The 25,419-nt window shown below is 42.2% G+C and overlaps 1 protein-coding gene across 1 annotated transcript in view; it reads left to right on the plus strand.

Moving 5' to 3' along the window:
* The window catches only part of Fhos (Formin homology 2 domain containing), a 1,020,872-nt gene that overhangs the window by 574,011 nt on the left and 421,442 nt on the right, over positions 1–25,419 (plus strand). Inside the window, exon 4 of the mRNA XM_068227617.1 lies at positions 24,358–24,467. Within this exon, the coding sequence (XP_068083718.1) occupies positions 24,358–24,467 (110 nt within the window). The remainder of the gene's footprint in view (positions 1–24,357; positions 24,468–25,419) is intronic.

A 25,419-nucleotide genomic window follows, 5' to 3' on the forward strand; every position in this document is an offset into this window, starting at 1 on the left:
CTTTTTCTACTAAGGCCCAGTAGGTTGGGTACAAGATACCCCCGTTTCATTTTGTGTAAGTTGTGCCTTGATGGCAATTTAGTGTAAAGCCTGGTATTGCCTTTAATAGGCTTGGAAAACTGAGAGCGGGTCAGCTCTTTTAAGTATTGGACATGTGCCTCTAGGAGGCTTGACATTGCTAGGTTGGAGCAAGTGCTCCATGTTATTAGGGGATTTCTACCCTTTGGTAAATATGTGTTTGTGAGCTGAGAGCTCAGACATTGTAAAACTTGGTACTTGAAGCCCATATTGTTAAACTGTCCCTAAATTTTGGATTTTCTTGTTTTGGTTAAAGCCTTGTCATTTTACCTAACGCTTCATTGTTATAAAATTTGCTAAAGTTGAATTTTTAAAAAAGGAAATATAACCTTCAGTTTAAGTTTTATTTTTTTATTTTCTTGGCATTTGTAGTTAGACCCATTCACCCCTGCACCTTCTTTCACCTCTGCTGTTCCACAGATACCTCGGAACAATTATTATTATTATTATTATTATTATTATTATTATTATTATTATTATTATTATTATTATTATTACAACCTGTAGTATGTAATGTATTAAAATTAAGCAATGGCAATCCGTTAGTAGCGCTGCAGCTCATTGTGTCAAATGATCGTAATTTTTTTAAATTTCAGTAATCATTAATTACATTGTATTTGCCGAACCTGTGGTCCAGGGGTAGCAAGCCTATCACTTATTCAGAATTCCCGAGCCGGTCAGGGATTTTTACCTAGATCTAAGACCTGGTTCGAGGTCTACTAATCCTTCGTGAGTACAACTGGAAAGCTATCTGAAGGCAAGATAGTGGCCCCGGTCTAGAAAGCCAAGAGAATTCGTCGCGCTGAAGTAGCTCGTAATCTCCAGGCTTTTGCCTGAACAGCGGTAGCTTGGGAGGCAAAGCCAATTGGGGCTGCAGTACCATGGTTTGTTTTTAAATGTTCCTGTTGGTATCTATTGTAGTTAAAGTTCGCAAATACAGGCTTACTAGAACTATTCTTGACACGTTTTTAGGTTTGCGGTGATATGAGAATGACCAGGAAGTGATTGGAATCGGCGAAGACGTCGTATACTGCCTAAAGTTAGGCATTCCGCAACTCACTCCTGAAGTTAGGCAGTTCCACAATTCACCCTTGGCACGAGGATGACAAAAACTCCTGGTGCACAATTTACAGAATTGAATTCGCTAGCACTCAGACCAAGATTTAAATTCATGGACGAGCCGGAAATCGATGAAAAAGAATTAATAATTTTGTAAAATTCACGGGAAATGTCTAGAAAAATTTCTGTTCTTACCCCAAGTCCGGGCCACACCACTCATGAGAAGTGTTTGGGAATTACCGGACCCTAGCTCACAAGGGAGGTGTCGAAACGTACCCTGTCGGAACCCACCTCTCATTTTTTATGGTTGATTTCGCATGGTGTAAGAAATGACAATGACATGACGTGTAAAAAATAAAACTGCTCTTTTCCACTTCAACATCCCAAAATCGAAGTTGAATACTTAAATCCGTCAACTGGTGCGCATCATCCATTCTTTAACCTCCACCTCATAGGAAAGACGAAATGCAGGGTCAGGTCCTATGACCAAGCTCACAGAACTCTCTTTGGCTAGTCCGCCATCCGTTCCATTACGCACCACCGACATCGACTTGACTGAATTATGTTTCGCCTTTTTCATGATGTATGAAGGTATTCAAGTTTTAGTTTGTATTAGGCCTAAGCATTCGAGAATTTCAAAGCTTTAAGAGTCGCTTCACTGTCAAAAAGTACAGTATCTGCTAGTAAAATACGCAGCTTAAGATGGTGGTATACGTCTGGCAGACTATAAATACTGTTACACAGTGCACGCCAAATTCCACCATTTTTCTCGCTACACCATCTGGGGACATGCAGGAGAACTTACTGTGCAAACAGTCATTAGCTTTCAAAGTGATTCTATTGCATACAGTGTCTCCTAAATATGGAGTCGTGTCACAGTAATACGAAGGTAGGAAGACAACCTTCAGACATCGTTCATATCCTTAAGAAGCTTAGCATCAACAACAGCATGTTCATCTATCGAACAATCGAACGCTTTGATGAGACTAGGACGTCCGAGGTCTACTTGGATACCCCAGCTCAGAAATGCCAAGAAACAAGGAAATTTTGTGCTAAAACAAAAGGTTCGAGATGAAAGTCCAGGGTAATGAGAAGTGACATTGGTCTGAAAGCACATTGTTGAAGCAGTGGGCACAGCTGAAGAAGCAGAGGTAGAAACGTACTTACGAGGTACGCCCAAACTCTCCATCGGAAAGTTGTTTTTACTGATGAGAGTTCTCTGAATTAAGGAGAACTTCAACCATCAAAGTGATGGATTTGTCTGTGCACCAGATAAAGCCACAGCTAATGTGGTAGCTATAAAACTCTGGAGAGCCCATTATACGTCGTCACTGATGGTTTGGTGGGGAGTTGCTTACGATGGCGTTTCGGACATTCAGTTTTACAAGAAAGGCGTCAAAACATCCGTTAATGTCTATAAAAACACATTATGCTTTCAGACCAATTTCATTTCCTAAATCAAACTGTGTTTATGAGGCGGAACTGGAGTTTTAAACAGGATTTTGCTCCCGTACAAAAGGCCAAGACCACTCAAAACAATTGCAAGTAAATATTGGGACTTCATTTCCGTTGCTATTTAGACATCTGCGATTTAGGTCAGTGCTTGAACAAAGATCTGCAAGGAAAGACATCCTAATATTGACAGTGTAACAAGAGTCTTGAAGCCTGTTGTAGCCGATTTTCTCATGAACATTCGTGTGTACCGCAATCGTCATGTGCCCAGGTAGATTAAAGTCTTGTTTTTGAGAAAAAAGTGGACATTTTGAACAGTACATATTCTTAGTATAAGTAGGCTTAGGTTGAATTTGTTTTTCCTAGTCTGTTTAGCAGGAATTCTGACCAGACTAGGTACATGATATAGCAATAATAACTTATGAAGCGTATGTCTGTGCTTTTCTCTTAGCTGAAAAATAATTGAACGGGACTGTATCGTGGTCACGGCCGAGAGTTTCGTAGTAGAATACGTACCGCGGGATAGGTGTTATCGAAATGAAGTATTAGTATGGGATGGATATTTTTCCACCATTGGGGCAGACGCTCCAGTTGCGCGGAACTCACCTCACAACACTCGCCTGCTTTAACTTTGTGATGAGTGATGAGATGTACCAAGCGAGTTGTCCGTGCAGCTAGGGTCACGCAGCTGTGAGCTTGCATTCGGGAGACAGTGAGTTCGAACCACACTGCCGGCAGCCCTGAAAATGGTTTTCCGTGGTTGCTCATTTTCATCCCAGGCAAATACTGGGTTTGTAGGCTACAACGGCTGCTTTCTTCCCGCTCTTAACCCTTTCCTATCCCATCGCCCCCAAAAGATCTGTCTGTGTCGTTGCGACGTAAAGCAAATTGTAAATTAGATATTCGCCAAATAAGTCTTCTGATGGTGATTTTATATATTATAGAATTTTGACAAGCTACTCTATCCTCTTAAATGTTTTCATGAAGCCATTTATTGTTGATATATCGGGACATTTTGTGAAGGACATCGTAGCCAGCAATCTACTGTACTTCTGTTCCTTCCATAGATATAGGTATTACAACCCTCCATGTCTCGCTATCCTGTACAAACATCTTCATCTCTACGCAACTGCTTCATCCTGGAGGCATTTCTCGCACCATAATTTCTTCAAATCTTCACTATTTGTTATTTTTTCGCCGTATACTTTTAGATCAGGGGCTGCCTGGCCGAGGCGGTAAAGGCGTGCTCGGTTCGCCGGGAAATACGTGGGTTCGAATCCCCGTCGGGAAGTCGTAAAATTTAAGAAACGAGATTTCCACTTCCGGAGGTGCATATGGCCCTGAGGTTCACTCAGCCTACACCAAAAAATGAGTACCAGGTTAATTCCTGGGGGCAAAGGCGGCCGGGCGTAGAGCTAACCACTCTACCCCGTCACGTGCCGCGGTTAAGAATGGTGGAAGCCTTTACCTTCCACTCCTCCAAGGGCCTTCATGGCCTGTACGGAAGTGCCTTTGTCTATATTTTTAGATTGCGCTCAGATGAATCAAATGGCATTCTACATGACGTGTCACCATGCCACATTCGAGAGCTACGCTCAACCGCGCGGAATTACTATTTTAGTACTTCAAAACGGCGGCTCTATTGCACCACCCAGTAAGGTGATACCGAGGCAGGACTCCTAATTCTAAGTGCGGAGGACGTCTTTCTTTACAATGAGATTTGAGCACTGTCGTAGCACATAATGAATTCTTTTATTTTGAAACTGTCATGTTTTAACGCTCATCGGCCAGAGTACGTTTCCTAAACTACAGTATAGACGTTTTCTATACTAGACTTAACTAAAGTTGGTATCTGACAGGTAAGGTTGGAGGGAGGAGCACTGCACGTGTCATTTCACGATGTTGCCACATTCCAGCATTCATTTCTACATGCTCTTACCCCTCGCTTCCGGCTCACTTGTTCCCTCCTTCATTCTGACCGCTGTGATCTGTTGTAGACTACCTGGCCAGGCGGTGTCGTCCCATTTGCGATCACTCTTATACAAACAATCAGGTTCTTATCAGAGACAGTGGCAGGTTTGGCAACTCCCAGCAAGACGAGCTGCCCGGAAGTTTTATCTCCATGGCAACCACACAGCCACTCGCTTTATCCCGCCTCGGCAGGCAGTAAACGGACCTCCCTCTAAGAAATGTCAGACGTCAACTCTTATTATTAGCAGTATAGGTCAAAACTTTTGGATAATCACAACTACTGTGATATGAAAATTCATTGAAGAACCCCAAGGCAGCTGTGAGGCATGGCGCCTATCTGACGTCAAAAACTCTTTTGTGTGTGTGTTGTGTAATCTAGAACAGGACCTAGAGAAAATAAACAATGCTGCAGACAGTTTGCAATCTAAAGCACCTGCATTGGGCTTCCGAGTAGGGAATTTATAGAATCTTAAAACAATACAAGAGGAGATCTCGGCAACATAAAGGAGAAATATGACGTAGTTCTGTGGTCTGATATTTGTTCTGCACGACTGGCGCACAAAGACACGCCCATACTAACTTCTCTGTTCCTTGCGCTAGAACTTAATTATGGTGACATGAGAAATTACTTCGCAGAACTCCTTTGACACAAGCATCAATAATCATTATCGCTAATTCCTTAACGCTAATACTCCTATTCTTCTTCAGAATCTTTACTGCTTACCAGACCTAGTGGAGTCCATTTTTAGATTTTTTTTGTGTTTGAATTTAATGTGTGAGGTTTAGTTGCTTCTTCATTTAAAGGTAATGGAACATTGAAGTCAACAATTCATATAGCTGTGTTTCCATAGATAGGCTTATTACAACCCTCAGTATCACCCTATCTTGTACGGACCTCGTAATCTCGATTTTACTGCTTCATTCTACATCTACTGTAATCTGTTTGTCATGTGCACGTCTTGGCCTGTACCATTTCAACCCCTACACGCTTCCCTCCTAAAGCAATTTTCAAGTTCTGTATTAACACATGCCCTATCGAGAAATCTTTTCTCCTGATTAAATTTCGCCAAACCGTCTTCCTTGCTCCAACTTTGCCCAGTGTCTCTTCATTTACGTTTTGATCCAATCTCACTCTCAACATACTCTTGTAACACCACATTTCAAGGACTTCCATTTCCCTTTTTCTCCGCCAGTTATTGTCTATCTTTTACTTCCATACAGAGCTACCTTCCACAAAAACGTATTCAGAAACGTCTTTTTAATTTGCATCTCAAGTTTTGAAGTGATATCTGTTTCTTAAAAGGGGCCGTCCTTGTTTGATCTAGTTTACATAACAATGTCGTTACTTTGCCGTCATTGGTCTGATATATCCTGCATCAGTTACTTCACTCTACTCTATTTTTATCTTCCACATCTTTTCTAAGACTATGTAGGTTATATACAATTAAACAATTTCTTCTGGTTCTCTGTAATCATAGACGAAATAAACTTCCTTGCTATTTGTTTTACGTCGCACCGACTCAGATAGGTCTTACGGCGAAGATAGGATATGGCAAGGCTAGGACTGGGAAGGAAGTGACCATGGAATTAATTAAGGTAGGGTGGAAATTGGAAACGAAGGAAAATGACCTTCAGTGCTTCCGACAGTAGGGTCTTAACCTCTATCTCCCGAATTCAAGCCAACAGCTGCACATCTCGAACTGTGTAGCCAACTCGTTCAGTACGAATAATTAGTCTTGAAGGGAATTTTTAAAAAATCACCCTTGTGAACTCTTAATCCTTTTCCAAATTTGTCTATGATTTTTTTTTTGTAGTTGCTTTACGTCGCACCGACACAGATAGGTCTTATGGCGACGATGGGACAGGAAAGGGCTAGGAGTGGGAAGGAAGCGGCCGTGGCCTGGTGTGAAAATGGGAAACCACGGAAAACCCTGTTCAGGGCTGCCGACAGTGGGGTTCGAACCTACTATCTCCCGAATACTGGATACTGGCCGCACTTAAGCGACTGCAGCTATCGAGCTCGGTCTGTGATTTTTTTTTACCGCCTGTTCTATACGAATGATAAAAGGAAGGAGAGAAAACTGCAACATTGTGTTATTCTTTTCTGGACGATAGCTTCCGTGTCATATTCCTCGATTGTCACTTCCGTTCAATTTATCGTCATCTCAATTCCCTTTCTCCATCTGCAAACTTTTAACCGATTAACCTCGTTTCAGTGCAAATTAAATAGACAACTTTAGTTTCCTTTGACATAGAATAAGTGTACAGTTTCTGAACCGCACTTGGGTCGTTGAACGCCAAAAAAAAAAAAAAAACATGGTTTTAAAGTAGAAATAATTTCTAGAGAACATTTACGGCGGAGTTAAGTATCTCATTGTACCGAGCAACACGTCTGACCTCGGTAAGACGCCATCGTGGGATGCTATAGTGCCGCCACATGGCGAATTTGCCGTGCAGTTAGAGGCGCGCAGCTGTGATCTTGCATCCGGAAGGTACTGGGTTCGAACCCCACTGCTGGCAGCCCTGAAGATGATTTCCCATTTTCACACCGGGCAAATGCTGGGGCTGTGCCATAATAACGGCCACGGCCGCTTCCTTCCCACTCCTAGGACTTTTCTCTCCATCGTCGCCATAAGAACTGCCTGTGCGGTGTGACGTAAAGCAGAATTGTAAAAAAAAAAAAAAATAGCGCCGCCATCTTGAGGTACTAAAACCGCCGTGTCGTGAGGCCAACAATTAGTGTAGCTATGGATTCTGACGTTGTAGCACACCATGTTTATTTGTCTGGGCAAGCTCTACAAATTTACAGTGCAAACAAAATCAAATAACGAATATTTGAGAAAATTGTGATGCAAAATATTGTCACATATGGCTTCAAAATTATCTAAAATGAATTCGACAGAATATAGTGGCTCATCAGAATTCCGTAAAGTTACAATTCAGCAATGTCGACTACCAAAAGGTATATCGGGAACGTTTGAAAGTTACGGCGGTCGAGCTTCGTGAGGCGAATTCCATACAGCTGGAGCCCCAGCCAAGCACTTCTCCTGCCCCGGTGTCATAAACATTTCAATATAATAATAATAATAATAATAATAATAATAATAATAATAATAATAATAATAATGAAATGAAATGGCGTATGGCTTTTAATACCGGGAATGTCCGAGAACAAGTTCGGCTCGCCAGATTTAGGTCTTTTGATTTGACACCCGTAGGCGACCTGCGCGTCGTCATGAGGATGAAATGATGATGAAGATGACACATACACCCAGCCCCCGTGTCAGCGGAATTAACCAATTATGGTTAAAATTCCCGACCCTGCCGGGAATCGAATCCGAGACCCCTGTGACCAAAGGCCAGCACGTTAACCATTTAGCCATGGAGCAGGAAATAATAATAATAATAATAATAATAATAATAATAATAATTATTATTATTATTATTATTGGACAAATGCAGAACCCAAACTGTCATCAGAGGATCCTACTCAGCACAAGGGACACCTTTGAGTTTAAGCGACGAATCCATACAACAGCTGGAGGAAGAAGAAATGTACAAATACCTCGGTTTTCATCAGAGCACTCGTATGAAACACCCCGACATCAAGAGAAATGTCACGCAGCAATATATAACGCGTCTCAACAAGGTACTATCATCAAAACTGACAGCTAAACATCTTACCAAAGCAGTCAATACGTACGCCGTACCACTGCTCACATACTCCTTTGGTATCATAAAATGGACCCAAACAGAACTTCAGCAGTTACAAACGAAAACAGCAGTTTCACTCACCCGGTACCATATGCACCATCCTAAATCTGCAACCGAACGTCTTACACTCCCGAGATCAGACGGTGGTAGGGGCTTCTTATCCATTGTCAATTTACATAGCAATCTGATATCAAGTCTAAGAGAATATTTCCACTCGAGATCTGATACATCGTGTCTTCATCATGCTGTTTGCAGAGCCGATATAAACTATACACCTCTCAATCTGTCGTCGCCAGAAATGCCTGTTTCTACCCCACCTACAAAAGAGATGAATATGACCATGTGGAAGCAAAAACCTCTTCACGGGAAATACCCCCATGAACTGGATCAACCTCATATCGACAAATCTGCGTCGCACGCTTGGTTGACCTATTCCGGTCTTTTCCCAGAAACAGAAGGATTTGTTCTGGCCATCCAAGATCAAGTAATTGCTACACGGAACTACCGTAGATTTATCATGAAGGATCCAACAGTTGTCTCAGACAACTGCCGCCGCTGTTCCAGAACTACAGAGAGCATACAGCACGTCATCTCTGGTTGCCCACACTTGGCCAACACCGATTATAAGCACCGACATGATCAGGTAGCAAAAATCATTCACCTGAAACTTTCTGTAAAATGTGGATTTCTTCAGTCATCAACTGCATATTGGAAATATACACCTCCACCCATTCTCGAAAACTCTTCATATAAACTACTATGGGACCGAGAAGTCATAACCGATGTCACGCTCAGCAACAATAGGCCAGATATTATTCTAATCGATAAATCAAAAAGATCCGCATCCCTTATAGAAATTGCTTGTCCAAATACCTCCAATCTGCAAACAACAATAGCCACAAAGATATCAAAATACACAGAACTAGCAATAGAAATACAACGCCTGTGGAAACTAGAATCAGTCACCACAGTTCCAATAGTAATATCATGTACCGGTGTTATTCCAAAATGCTTGCACAGCTCTCTGGCCGCATTAAACCTGCATCATCACACATACGTAGAACTACAGAAAGCCACCCTCCTGAGCACCTGCCACATTGTGAGAAAGTTCCTAGGAACGACTTTTCCTCTGACTCACGCCAAACAGCATGAAGTTCCAGGTCGCAGTTCCAGTAATACTGAAGAACAGATTCCCAAAACGGGGACATAAGAAGTCTCAAGTTGTTTGTATTTATTGTATAAATGTATATGCTGTAATTATTTCTGTTGTAAATATTTGTACATATATGTACCTGTAGTTTCATAATCAAGAGGGTGACTCCTTGCTTAGGCCGAGTCAGCCCATCATGTTACCGGCACAAGCCGAGCCTTCCTAAATTGATACAAATAATAATAATAATAATAATAATAATAATTTACTGACAATGTGAACAACTTCCGGCATGAACAGGTTGGCAAATTGACAAAGTAATAAGATACGCAAGTAGATACAACTTTCGATGGAGAGAATGTTGTCAGTATGTTTATAACATGAAATTAATCAGGTCCATGTAAATGCAATTTGCAATTAGCTTTACGTCACCCCTTCACAGATAGGTCTTATGATGACGATAGGACAGGAAAGGGCTAGGACTGGGAATGAAGTGGTCGTGGCCTTAATTAAGATGCAGCCGCAGCATTTGCCTGGTGTGAAAATGGGAAACCACGGAAAACCATCTTCAGGGCTGCCGACAGTGGGGTTCGAACTCACTATCTACCGAATACTGGATACTGGCCGCACTTAAGCGACTGCAGCTATCCATATAAATGAGATCGGAGTATGTTCACAGGTATTCGAATCACAGCAAAGCCAATTTTAACTATGCTTTTCACAGGCGAGGGCTGTTGGACTCGTTCCAAAAGTTTATAAAACCGTCTGGGATGGCACCTCGCGCTCCCACCATCAAGCCGGTAAGTTTGATATTGTCAAGCTGGTACTTCCGCTGGTAGAAACGTACTGTCGGCTCGTAGATGCATTGTTTCTCGAGATGTGCTTCCTCTGGTTGTCCTGTATGGCGCTTGAATCGCACAGTGTGATCGGTAATGAATCTTTCCTTGTTATTTCAGTTCAATTTAATTCAGTTCAATTTCTCTAGGCTATCATATCAGTTTTCCATGTGCTGTCAATTTAAGTTATACCGTGAAACATTGTATGAATATTAAAGTTTTTCTTTCGGAGCTTTTCTGCAATCGAAGATCTTGCTTCATATTGACGTGAGATCCTCAGTATTTCACCATAGGGGCATGAACCCAGGGCGTATTTTACTAACACGCTGAATATATTCTGTATCAAAACTTACGACCGTGTCCCCTTAACGGCCCTGTTAGAATGTTTTTGCCTCATGGAAGGCAGTGGAGTATATTCCAACCTGTCTTAGTACTTTATTATCATACCAGGCAAATGCCGGGGTTGTGCCTCAGTTAAGGCCAGGGTCACTTCCTAATCACTCGTAGCCCTTTCCTATCCCATCGTCGCCATAGGAATTATCTGTATCGGTGGGAAGTAAATTGTAAATAGGAAAAAAAGAAAAACATACTTTAGATAATCACTCTTATGTTCCTTTTATACAAAATAAATAAATAGGTGAAAAGTTAATTTCATTTGAATGGCAGTTTACGATTGTATGACAAATTATATGACAGTAAACGAACCTCTATTCAGTCTCACGTAATTTCATGCAGGCTCAGTTTCCGTGTATGGCATTGTCGTCTGCATTTCTGGTTGTTACACGCGAGTCCGCAGGCAAGGTCCAATAATGAAAGTCGTTTCGGGAACTGCGTGGTGATGTAACAGTTATCCCTTGAATGAACAGCTTCTGCGTTTTTGTCTCTGAGCGTATTGAGGCAATGTGATACTGTACACAAAGGATGCCTTGGAATATAGACATCCTAATTATTTTATTTTATTATTATTATTATTATTATTATTATTATTATTATTTTTCACTTATGCTTCATGAAGGTAAATTATCAAGTTCCAAGAGAAAATGTTTTGACCATGGTATTAGTGACAGGTCATTTCGAGCAATCAAATGTATTTATTTAGATTTACAGTCAGGCTGCTGGGAGAGTTAGTTGATGCTGGACTGAGTTCTTGGTTCAAAGTAATGACCGAATATTTCAGGTTTTGGCTTACACGGACTATTACTCCTTCGCTGAAATCTATTTTCTCCCTTTTATCTTGGCTTCTATGATTCGTTGTAGCAGTCTGTATTTATAATTTCGGGATATTTGATTAAAGTAGGCTGCTTTCCTTGGTTTTACGAGGGTAGATCCTCCGACGCAGCGGAATACCTCGTTGGTGACATGGTCTACCCATATGTCATGAATAGGGGGCGGATTTCTATGACAAGTCGTATTCTTCCTTAACATTATATCATGTAGTCTTGTATTTTCAATATATATCCAAGAATGATAATCAAAATTAAACAGGTCTTATTGGGCACATATATGTATAGTTAGGCCTTTTTTTTTAGTTGTGTTGCATATTTTGAACAAAATCTCATTATAACGAGATATTTTGGTCATTTTCATTTGAATTTCGTTTTATAAGAATCAGAGTGTCCGCCTCTGTGGTGTAGTGGTTAGCGTGATTAGCTGCCACCCCCGGAGGCCCGGGTTCGATTCCCGGCTCTGCCACGAAATTTGAAAAGTGGTACGAGGGCTGGAACGGGGTCCACTCAGCCTCGGGAGGTCAATTGAGTAGAGGTGGGTTCGATTCCCACCTCAGCCATCCTGGAAGTGGTTTTCCGTGGTTTCCCACTTCTCCTCCAGGCGAATGCCGGGATGGTACCTAACTTAAGGCCACGGCCGCTTCCTTCCCTCTTCCTTGCCTATCCCTTCCAATCTTCCCATCCCTCCACAAGGCCCCTGTTCAGCACAGCAGGTGAGGCCGCCTGGGCGACGTACTGGTCATACTCCCCAGTTGTATCCCCCCGACCAAGAGTCTGAAGCTCCAGGACACTGCCCTTGAGGCGGTAGAGGTGGGATCCCTCGCTAAGTCCGAGGGAAAAACCGAACCTGGAGGGTAAACAGATGATGATGATGATGATGATGAAGAATCAGAGTAAGCTCTAGAAATTATTTTTCAGGATAGACTGAAATATATTTCTACTGAAGAGCCATTGAAAAGTAGTGTGTAGAATGTTTCTCGCAGCTAAGAGCTATTTTTTGCTGGTTGGGTCAATTCCTGTAAACCAGGTTATTGTTTTCATGGAAGCAGAAACAATTCTGCAGTTATTTGTCTGTAGATTTCCAGGACTGTTGTCGAAGAGATTTAACTCTAATCAAATAAACTCCAGTTACATCATGTGATTTCGAAAAAAGGTTTTCTCTCTAGAAGACGATACTCAGCGACAACAGGAGAATGATTCTCATTCAACAATCTTAAGATGCATGTGGTCATAAATTGGAACAATCCTGATAATGGAGACTAGTTAAGGTATGGATGCTTCATTCAAATAGCACATATTTTGTGTTTTACATGAAATTGATTTAAAACTGAACAGTAAAAGTAACTGTAGTGTTTGTCTTCAGCAGAGTCCTTCATTGCCTATAGCTCATTCCACGTAAGAAAACAGTACTGCTCTTACGGACCTACAAGGAGTGAACACACCCCCTGTGTGACACCCAAAATTCCTCGTCACTAAGGGATATTATACTGTACTAGTTATGTATTATGAAAGATAGATGAAAAGGGTGAGGCATTTTTGCCCGTGAGTTATTAAAATAACTACGTAACATTTTCTTTTTCATAAATACATTCGTAGGGAGGAAGCACAATCGAGGTAACAGCCATCGCTTCGTTGTCTTCCTTCATTTTCCTTCTTCTGTGTTGTTCGGGTACAAGCCTCGTGTAGTCCCTCACTCTGTGAACTGCCGGCAGCTCTCTTCTCTGGTGAAGTCATCTAGAGTATTTGTTTGTTGCGTGTGTGTTTTTAGGCTTTAAATTAGTGCCTAATTGTGTTCAGTGAGAGTTATGCGATAAGCCTACGTGTGTGATTTCTTTCTTGAACATTAATACTCTGATCTTTTGTAGAGTCATCTACAGTATGTATCTGTTGCGTCGGTTTTCTATCCTTTATTGTCTGGAGAAATTTATTAAATGCAATTAAATGCTTTCATTATCCCTCGAGACCATAAAAATTATTTGTCTATTTTCTTCCCCAATTTGTATTACATTTCAATGCTGAGGTTTTTTATGTGCCTCTGATTCTTTACAAACCAAAAGTAGCCCTTGTCAACCCCGTCCCCTTTAGTCAATGATAATAATAATAATAATAATAATAATAATAATAATAATAATAATAATAATAATAATAATAATAATAATCCTTTCTAGCTTAGTTTCTTCCGCTTTTTGGTCTTGAACTTAATTATATTGAATTTCACACATTTATATGCCGCCGTTTTACCGTGACGATGTTGAGCAGAGCCGTTGCCCTGTTGCCATAAGAACAATACTGTTTTCTTAACATGGAGTTCATCAACTGTTCAGTATTATATTGGATTTTTATGATAAGGATTTCGAAGGATGAAACCTATTAAAAAATCTACATTAGCTTCAGCCTGTGTCCGGTCCCGCGGTGGAGGGGGCAACGCGTCCGCCTGTCATCCGGCGGCCCCGGGTTTGATTACCGGTCGGTCAAAGATTTTTATTTGTATATGATTAATATCCCTGGCCTGGGGACTGGGTGTTTGTGTCGTCTTTAACATTCCTTTTCTCACATTCATCACTTTACACTTCCGGATACCCGGGTTGGATTACCAGCTCTGCTACGAAATTTTGGATAGTAGAAAGAGGTCCACTCAGCCTCGGGGAGTCAACTGAGTAGAGAGGGGTTCGATTCCCACCTCAACCATCCTCGAAGTTGGTTTCCGTGGTTTCCCACTTCTCCTCTAGGTAAATGACGTAATGGTATCTAACTTAATGCCACGGCCGTTTCTTTCCCACATTGTTGCCTGTGCCTTCCATTCGTCCCATCACCCCACAAGGCCCCTGTTCAGCATAACAGGTAAGGCAGTCTGGGTGAGGTACTGGTCCTCCTTCACAGTTGTATCCTCGACCCAAAGTCTCACGCTCCAGGACATGCCATTGAGGCGGTAGAAGTGGGATCCCTCGCTGAGTCCGCAGAAAAACCCTGGAGGGTACACGGATTAAGAAAGAAAGATAATAACCAGAGATCTTCATGGCGATATCTTAGGACATGGAGTATAGAACAGGCATTTTTCCTGCTCTTGAAAGATCGACTGTCTCTGCCGGGTTTGAACCCGTGACCTTGGCATCCGAAGGCCGACACTCTACCACTCATCCACAGTGCAATAACATCTTAGCCCTGGTTATTCACTTAGGTTTACAATTGTTCTATACTGAAAATGTGGAACTGCGTAATGTGAAGTTCATTGTGAAGCAATCCAGTTAGTTTCTTTTTGTGTAGATGTACTTCAGTTATTGTATTTTGAAGTTATTAATATTGGCACCATTGTCGATAGATTTCATTGGTAATTTAAAATTCGACCTTATCATAAAAGACATCTTCCTGAAATTGTCTTAGGATTACTGTAAACTAACTAAATCTCTTTCCTGTACGATGTATACAGATGTTTTTTAGAGAGTGCTAGAATGTAAAAACTGACTCGGAAAGTCTGCAGAAGTAGGAAGCGGTTGTTTGAAGAATCCGCAACAGTACCTGCTGCACAGACTATTAAGTCGTGACTTGCAGAAATAGCAATGAGCTAACAGCTTGCTCAATTTCTAGGAATATTAATTGTCGTTGACTTGGGAGGAGGAGGCGCACGATTGATGTGATCCGCTGAGGCACTCCTAACTTTACTCCCTACAGCCATCCTAATGCGCAGTAACTTCCAAAAATGTTGGAAATCTAGGTGTTGTGGTTTCCTGTAGGGGCTTGAGATAATGAGGTCAATCATTCGTGTGTATTTTCTACGCGTGTGACATCCATTTACTAACCAATCTCTCTGTAATATCTCTCTTTGCATTTCTATTTTTAAATTCATTATCACTGGGATGAATAGCTCAGACGGTAGAGCAATGGCTTTCTGAGCCCAAGATGGCGGGTTCGATCCATTTTCAGTAGGGTGGTATTTGAAAGAGCTCAACTACGTGCCTCGTTTTCATAGATTTGGTACTTTAAAGAACTCCTGCGGGACAAAGTTCCAACTCATAGTTGTGTGTGGAAACTGCAATAGTAGTAGTAGTTCTTAGTGCGATGTAAAATGTATTATTATTATTATTATTATTATTATTATTATTATTATTATTATTATTATTATTATTGCGAGTGATTGGCTCTTCACCAAAGCCGCCATAGTTCGAATTTCTGCTAATGAAAGTGGGGTTTAAAAGAATAACATTAATATTAATGTGGTTCTACTTCGACGTTAAAATGGAAGTCTCGAGTTCATCATACTGCACCCGCCCCTACCCATTGGGTCTCCGGCGATAAATCTACAGGGTCGTTAACTGGGTTATAATTCATGTGGCCATAATAAATATATAAAATAACTTAGCGGCATTAAGGGTAGGAGAATACGTGCGTCATATAACTAAAAATGAATGAGAACAATGTTTTCAAATTATTAAAATCAAAGGGTTTTATTATACTCCTGATGATGGTGGAAAATGATGCAAAATAACCATATTGATTATACGTAAATAATTACAAATTTCGCAGCTAATATGTTGAAGATTTTCATTTCAATTGAGGACGGGACTAAGTACAACCGTGATATCTTTATCATGATCTCGCATATACGAAATAATAAACAAATAAAATCACTCAAACTATTCCCATTAACAATGGGGGTATAATTACACAACTTATACAAAAGTCTGAGTGATCCTAACCTAACTCTAACGTGTACAAAAAAAATAATAACCTCATTTAAAATAACACCTGCTAAACACACAGGAGATTTCAACACGAAATGTTCTGGTTCGGAATCGAACCCAGCATACACACAATCAACCACAGGGTTAAAGCCTGCGTTGACAAACCAACATAAAATGCACTCACCACATTGAAACAAAACATAATACAATAGATCCAAATGAACACGGATCTCCACGGTGTGAGATTCGAACAAGTGATCACTGGACTCCGCAAATGGCACTGAAAACCCTAACTACCATATTCAGTCAACAATGGCTGTGTTACACTAGCTCATTGAGCCACATTCATTTGATTTCAGTTACTTCTCTAACATCCTGGGAGAATACACATCCTAAATACTTGATATAATCAGTTTGTTCTTGCATTTTATTCCCTACGTGACATTCAATCCTCTTATATTTCTTTCCAAATTATATCATTTTCAGTCTTGGAAATACTACTTTTTGTGGTTACAAATCTATTCAAGTTCCAAGATTGGAGCCTTTCAGCACAGTCTGCTATTAAGACAAAGTCGTCGTTATTTTAACTTTGAAACTACGATTTACGTCATGTAGTTGGTGATCCTTGACAATCACTTCAACTTATAAATTAATTCCTTACTTAAACAAGAGTGGCTGTTGATCACATTGTCGCAAGTGTTACAAATATCAGCAGTAACCATGAAGGTTTGGACAATAATTGGAAAGTGTATGGATACGATAATCCAGCTAACATTACGATTGCGCAGTTCAAAGTAAGAACTTTCTCAGAACCTATTAAAATGGGATTACGGCCGATTGGGTGTACAGTGGACGCGTAACCTTTGGACTACTTAGTCGAGGTCGCGGCCGGTCAGAAGCCTTGGCTCTACCGTGGTTCGATCTCACGATTTCTTCCGTGGCCGAAGCTAGTTTAATAACCTTTAAACGTGAATGTCAAAGTTGTATACAGTTAGATGATTATTTTGTTCTTTATTTCTGACATAATCAGAAACTATCCTCACAGTAGGCTATACCGTATGAAACTCGTAAAAGAGAGAAAAGCTCATGAATTGACCGCTTGTGTGAGAGAAGAAACGTAGCACTGTATATACTTTTATAATATTTGGCATTAAGTAGACTATATATATAAAAAAAAAATTGTCTTCGGCTCCATAGCTAAATGATTGGCGTGCTTGACTTTCGTCCAAGGGGACCTCATTTCGATTCCCGGCCAGGACATGGATTTTAACCTTAAGTGGTTAATTCCTCTGGTACGGGACTGTGTGTGTGAGCGGTATCCACTATTAGAATTCATCATAGGTAGGGCCCCATCTTCACAGACATGCAGGTCATCTATAGGCATCAGTTCGAAAGACCTGCACCAGGTCTATTGTTATGGGGTTACTGTGCAGTAGAGGGGGAAAAAATTGCAAAGCCTGGGTATCTGGACGAAAACCACATCAGAAAAACGTTAAAATGTATTATCAAAACTTTTTCTTTACTTCTTTCTCTCTTTTCAAAAGCAACAACAGTTTAACAAACTTTGACAATGAATAACAAGAAATAACAAAACATATTAATAAGGGGAGGTAACAACACAAGAGTTGGAGCTTCATATTTAACAATCAGTAGCGGGGAAGTAGTAATTCCCATTTTACAAGACAAGACTTTTAGTCTAGTGTATCTTCGGTATGTGAGGGAGCAGTGAGGCTTGAACCTCTTCTAACAAAATTACACTATGGAAGGGTACCGACCCTTAAACGTTTATATATGAATGAAAAAAAGCTAGAGCTCCCAAAATAAAGTTACATATCAGAGGGAAATCAACCCCACAACTTCAGATAGTTACGTATCAGAAGCGTCACGTATCTTGAACTACAGCTTCAATTTTTAGTGGCCGAACGGGCCAAGAATTCACATCAGGTACATCGTATTACACTAAAAGCTTAGCAGCTTTTACGCCACGTGACACTCGCTGCCCATACTTAATAGGGGCGCCAGAACACACAGTATGGATCGGAAGGATCCAGATGAAAAGGAGCCTGAAGCTCATACTCGACGGCCAAGAAAGGAAAACAAAAAACAAAAGGTTAATAGAAAGGCCGAGAACAATAATGGAATGGGACGCTGAACCCACTGAAGCAATGCCGTGACATGACTTGACATAAAATCTAATGGGGTAGAAGGCCCGGTGACACAGAGGATAAGCCATACTACGTTGGTGACAAAGATTTGAAAAAAAAAGTTAAAGGCCGAAACGCAAGATATAAATTTAGAATTTGTAAAAACTTAGTCACCAAAAAGCAAAGTGATTCAGGGAAACGAGGGTACACACTCAAACATCCTTACATTACAAGGTATCCACGAGGGGGATTACACTCCGTCCGCAGACAACCTACAAACCTACATGAAACGAACTAACTGAAATTTAAAAAGCCCTACATCAAAACTAAGATAATATTAGGTCAAATAGCTGCCTATCTAACTCCTGCCCCTACAAGTCCGTCGTCTCCTGGGAGGAGAACCTCGCTTATCTTTGCACAGTTCAAGATCCAGATAGATATACAGAGAGTATATAGGGACGAGCTGGGCGCTGATTGCATAGCTTGAAATGAATAGGCAGTAGTGGCAACTCGGGAACAAATTACGTAAGCCATTATCATGCCAACCCCTAAACAGAAGCAATTCTCAACTAAATTGTACACAATCGAAGTCCATAGATTATGAATGAAGAGAACACACACACAACGCATCACTACCAACCACCACAGAAACCTAGTGAATACATCCCTCTGCATGCGCAACAAACATCGCACCACCAAGCGAGTTGGCCGCGCGGACATGTCGCACAGCTGCGAGCTTTCTTTCGGTAGATCGTGGGATGGTAGCCCTGAAGATGGTTTTCCGTGGTTCCCAATTTTCGTACCAGGAAAATTCTGGGACTGTACCTTGATTAAGACCACGGTCGCTACCTTCCCAATAGTAGCCATTTCCCATTCTTGCGTCGACGAAAACCGGTTAGGGGTTAAACCACTAGCAAAAAAGAAAATCATCGCACCTGCGATCTCACCAGGATGTGGTATAAGCGGCGAGAAAACAAATAAGAAAAATAGATAATTATTCATTCTCTGGGCGTGGCTCAACCCTGTATTTCTGCTTTCCGATGGTCGCGTACATTTGCAAGCTCTTAAACCTTTCCCTTTTTTCCCCAGACATGTATTGTGCACAACAGGTATGAACTTATTGCATGAAGATGCCAGCAGGCGCATGCAACGGTGCATGGTGGGGCATGCGACGATTCTGGGTGAACGGACCCACATGCGCAGACGCAGGAGTTTGGAACTATCTCCCCATTTCAGACGGGGAGACACGTGGAACTGTCATGCGACTTCCATGGTTCGGTCTACCTGTTTGTTCAACCAGTACGGTGCCTGTTTATTGCAGATTCCTGTGTTTGCTGCTTTATCAGAATGGTGGACTGGTCTGATGAAGAGAATATACTATTTTGTATAAGATTACCATTAATTTCCTTGTTCATGAATGGCCTGCTCAGACGCTATAAAGACTAATTGAAATGGAGATATCGTCTGCAGTTCCCAAAGTTCAGCAACGAGGGCTGTAAGTAAAAGTATTGACAACATTGTCCAGACACACTCAGGAGATCGGAAATGCGTAAACAGGAGATGGGACCGGTCAGGTGGTGCTGTTGTCGATGTGTAGTGTGCATTTGTCGGACATCCAATTGGGAGTGTTGTTGCTGTGTGGCGTTGAAGTGAAGAGTGTGGGTTTCGCCGCTCTAAAGCTCTTTTCGAAATGTGATCAGCGTTCGTGGATTAAAATAGAGATTGTCCGTGACAAAAATGCACCAGAATATAATTGAGGATTACGTGAAGCCTGTGGCGATAGATCGTCTGCATGATGGGTCAAGGCGTTTCGTGCGGGTCGGAATGAGGCTGCGGATTTGCACCGCACAGGACAGCCGTGCATTCCTCAAGATCAGATCGACTTCATGGGACTGGTCTCATTTCCGTAGGCCATCGATGGGCTGCCCGGGAATTATCCGTAGAGGTTGATCTCAGTCACCAAATGGTGTGGCACATACTGTCGAAATGTCTTACTCTGCCGGTAGCATTGGGATGTCTTGGAACACCCTCCGTGCTCACCAGACATAGGTCCTTGTGAATTCGATCTCTTTCCGAAGTTGAAGTAACCCCTCTGAGGCCGCTGATATCCTGACTTGGCACCTGTACTGCGCGCAGTAGGGCTCTCCATCGCTGTCATCAACATAGAATGCCTTGCCAAGGTCCCCAAGGGCTTCGCGACATTTGGCAAAAGGTAATAGACTTTGCGGGTGACTACACTGGAGGAGTGTCATGCAATTGTACTTGTTAGTTCGTTAAGTATTGCGTTCTATCAACATACACATTCCTCGTATGGGCTAGGAACAACAAAAGCTATCCTGAAGAAAATAAAATGCCTTCGATCTTGCCACCGGCTGCGCGCATTGCATAGCAGTCGGAGGAGCGGTTCTGGTTTCTGTAAAAGTTACTTCTCTTCATTCTGGATGGGGTAGAATTTGGTAGTTTGCTTCACCCGACGAGATGAAGAATTTCAAAGTCACTCGGAGATATACGGTGAAGTTCCTAAAAAGTCTCTTACCATTTTTACCTCTTCTACCACACTTGCACACACACTACGTCGTGAGAGTTACCTCAACTTGTGTGCGTCGTTCTTCGCAAAATAGTACAATACGATACTAGTTGCAGCAATAATGGCAAAGTTTGGACATCTTGACCAATAGTAGCGCGCAAACTTCTAGCAAGGTGTGAATAGGAGGCGACATGCGCTTCACGAAGCAAGAGGAATGCAGTTAGATGCATGCGTGAGCTTGCGGAAAGGCATAGACACGAGCATAACCAATAGGCGCAAGGCGCACAGGTCTAAATGCGCCTTGAAACGGAGTCAGGAAAGTGTGCTGGCTTTCTTGCTTCTTATCACTGTGTTGATAACATCAGTAGAGAAACAAATGCAACGTATGGCGTTACTAACACGAAAATTGTTATTTGTTGCTGATGCTGCTATTTGTGTTGTTTACTACCTCTCATTCTTTTGGCTCCGTTTTAGTTAGTCTTTGTGTATTTTACTTTTAATTTGAATTATATACACTGACTGACAGAGCAAATGCAACACCAAGAAGGAGTGGTTCGAAAGGGATGAAAGTTGGGGAAAAAAACAGAGACGGCACGGACGAATAATTGATGTTTATTTCAAACCGATATGCAGGTTACACAATGCGCACGGCATCGACTCAGTAGGATGTAGGGCCACCGCGAGCGGCGATGCACGCAGAAACACGTCGAGGTACAGAGTCAATAAGAGTGCGGATGGTGTCCTGAGGGATGGTTCTCCATTCTCTGTCAACCATTTGCCACAGTTGGTCGTCCGTACGAGGCTGGGGCAGAGTTTGCAAACGGCGTCCAATGAGATCCCACACGTGTTCGATTGGTGAGAGATCCGGAGAGTACGCTGGCCACGGAAGCATCTGTACACCTCGTAGAGCCTGTTGGGAGATGCGAGCAGTGTGTGGGCGGGCATTATCCTGCTGAAACAAAGCATTGGGCAGCCCCTGAAGGTACGGGAGTGCCACCGGCCGCAGCACATGCTGCACGTAGCGTGGGCATTTAACGTGCCTTGAATACGCACTAGAGGTGACGTGGAATCATACGCAATAGCGCCCCAAACCATGATGCCGCGTTGTCTAGCGGTAGGGCGCTCCACAGTTACTGCCGGATTTGACCTTTCTCCACGCCGACGCCACACTCGTCTGCGGTGACTATCACTAACAGAACAGAAGCGTGACTCATCGGAGAACACGACGTTCCGCCATTCTCTCATCCAAGTCGCTCTAGCCCGGCACCATGCCAGGCGTGCACGTCTATGCTGTGGAGTCAATGGTAGTCTTCTGAGCGGACGCCGGGAGTGCAGGCCTCCTTCAACCAATTGACGGGAAATTGTTCTGGTCGATATTTGAACAGCCAGAGTGTCTTGCACATGCTGAAGAATGGCGGTTGACGTGGCGTGCGGGGCTGCCACCGCTTGGCGGCGGATGCGCCGATCCTCGCGTGCTGACGTCACTCGGGCTGCGCCTGGACCCCTCGCACGTGCCACATGTCCCTGCGCCAACCATCTTCGCCACAGGCGCTGCACCGTGGACACATCCCTATGGGTATCGGCTGCGATTTGACGAAGCGACCAACCTGCCCTTCTCAGCCCGATCACCATACCCCTCGTAAAGTCGTCTGTCTGCTGGAAATGCCGCCGTTGACGGCGGCCTGGCATTCTTAGCTATACACGTGTCCTGTGGCACACGACAACACGTTCTACAATGAGTGTCGGCTGAGAAATCACGGTACGAAGTGGGCCATTCGCCAACGCCGTGTCCCATTTATCGTTCGCTACGTGCGCAGCACAGCGGCGCATTTCACATCATGAGCATACCTCAGTGACGTCAGTCTACCCTGCAATTGGCATAAAGTTCTGACCACTCCTTCTTGGTGTTGCATTTGCTCTGTCAGTCAGTGTATATAATTTCACTTCAAAGGTAGTATCTTATTCAATTTATTTTTTTAAATCTTTATACGCCAAATAAGGCATTGCGAATTGGATCCAATGATTTTTTAAATTCATAATCATTTTTTCATCATCATTTACTTATTTTAAAATTTTAATTATAATTTCGTTTCGTCTTACCTCATACCATTAAAGGTCAATGGCCTAGATGTTAAACCCCTTTAAACAAGAATTGTCATCATCATCATCATCATCATCGTCATGCTATTTGTGGAAAATATGAGAGAGAATCGCAAAGGCAGCTTGGAAGGTAAAGAATGAGAATTAGTATGGACAGAATAAGGACAGTGGTGATGACAAGGGGAGAAAGAGAAGGGAAAAAGGAAGATCTAGGAGTGGTGGTGGTGGTGATTATTGTATTAAGAGGAAGTACAACTAGGCAACCATCCTCTATTAACACTAATCAGAGGGAAAAAATGGAAGGAGCCCGACACTTCGAAAAATGGTATCGGCCAAGGGAAGACAAGGGCCATGAAGAGTATGAAAACGAAAACTCCCTAGGCCTCCATACGTAATACCGTCGGGGTAGGAATGAACAAGAGTTGACCAAGGAAGGTCGGATAGGATAGATGAAAGTGAGGAGCCTGACACAAGTAAGTGGAAGCAATGACAGAACTCAGCTAAGGGTCCCGAAGTCGCCAGCCCACGCTCCAAAGTTCAGAACCCTGAGGCCCCTTTTAGTCGACAGGCAGGGGATACCGCGGGTGTTATTCTACCGCCCCTACCCACAGGGGGAAGAAATCTGGGATTGGTTGCAACGGTGTTGTACAAGGAAAATTAGAAAAACTGAAAGAAATCGCCATTGGAAATGGCGCTACATATTTCAGGAAGTCACTTTGGAAAAAATTATACAGTTCCTAGGTCGATATGAGCCGGACCCGTGGTGCAGGGGTAGCGTGTGTGCTTCTTACCCGGAGGCCCCGGATTCGATTCGCGGTCAGGTCGAGGATTTCTGCCTGGGCGGTGGCCTTCTGACCCCAACTTGGCAGGTTCGATCCTGGCTCAGTCCGGTGGTATTTGAAGATGCTCAAATATGTCAGCCTCGTGTTGGTAGATTTACTGGCACGGGACTAAATTCCGGCACCTCGGCGGCTCCGAAAACCGTAAGAGTCAATAACATTATAAAATAGGAAACCACTGAAATTCATCTTCAGAGCTGCCGACAGTGGGGCTCGAACCCACTGTCTCCCTATACAAACTTACATCTGCGCGAACCTAACCGTATGGCCAACTCGCTCGGTGCATAACAGTCTATGACGAAGATGTATGTATGTGTATTGTGTTTTATGGAAAGCTCGTTGAGTACCAGTTTATGTGAGAAAGAACTACATATAATTGGTTTATATTATTAAAAATGGAATTTTCAACGCTACATTTTAAGACGAATATGTAACTGTCTAACTATACCCAGTCTAATCCTGCACTTTGTTCTGAGTGGATAGAATCAGTTTCGAGTCTCACAGTATTTGAACAAATTGAGTATTTCAGCTCCGAGAAAAAAAATCTTGTTTCTCATATGTTGCTATATCTTCCTGTTTCAGTTGGACGACACCGCGCTACAGCTATACAAGGATGGAGATTATGGTTCCTACCTGGACCTCGAAGCGTCCATTAACGAACAACACGAAGAATTCGAAGGCTTCCAAGACAAGTAAGTAGTACTTCTTTATTCTTCTTCTTCTTTAGAGTTCAAATCAGGTTCGACGTTGGATTTTGGTATTGGAAGTGCTTGTAGAAAGAGTGTGTGTCTCTCTCTCTCTCTCTCTCTCTCTCTCTCTCTCTCTCTCTCTCTCTCTCGCTCTCTCGCTCTCTCTCTCTCTCTCTCTCTCTCTCTCTCTCTCTCTCTCTCTCTCTCTCTCTCTCTCTCTCTCATGAAGGCGTGATCTCGCAAGACATTACAAAACAATAAGTTGAATTGTACAAGATCTACCTTTTCAATACAAGATATGCTGTTGATTAAAATTACAACATCATTTATTAAATGGTACCGGTTTCGACATCCATGGAGGTCATCATCAGCCAAATAGGGTCATTATACAAAGATACACATTAAAGTTAAAACACATAAAATTGACCCTCATAATTAAAATTATATAGCTATAACAAGTTAAAATATAAAGCATATTTATGCTAAATGTTCAGGTTTGAATATATAATTAGTACAGGATTGACAACAATTATGAGGGTCAATTTTATGTATTTTTAACTTTAATGTGTATCTTTGTATAATGACCCTATTTGGCTGATGGTGACGTCCATGGATGTTGAAACCGGTACCATTTAATAAATGATGTTGTAATTTTAATCAACAGCATATCTTGTATTGAAAAGGTGGATCTTGTACAATTTAACTTATTGTTTTGTAATCTCTCTTGAATACGGACCAAACATGAAATTCTTGACTTTAAACTCACAAGACAATAGTTTTACCCATCTCTTCCCCCTATAGGCCTATAAAGGGTAAAAGCATCTTCGCACTGGGCATGAAAACCCGAGTAGTAGTAGAATATAAACGGCTTTATACACTATCCGTAATCTCTTTTCCTACTGGACTGGAACGGTTAACTTTAGGCCCGTCCGGCCAGGAATCAACGGGATATAAA

Source organism: Anabrus simplex, chromosome 5 (genome assembly GCF_040414725.1).
Source record: "Anabrus simplex isolate iqAnaSimp1 chromosome 5, ASM4041472v1, whole genome shotgun sequence".
In the NCBI taxonomy this organism is placed as follows: domain Eukaryota; kingdom Metazoa; phylum Arthropoda; class Insecta; order Orthoptera; family Tettigoniidae; genus Anabrus; species Anabrus simplex.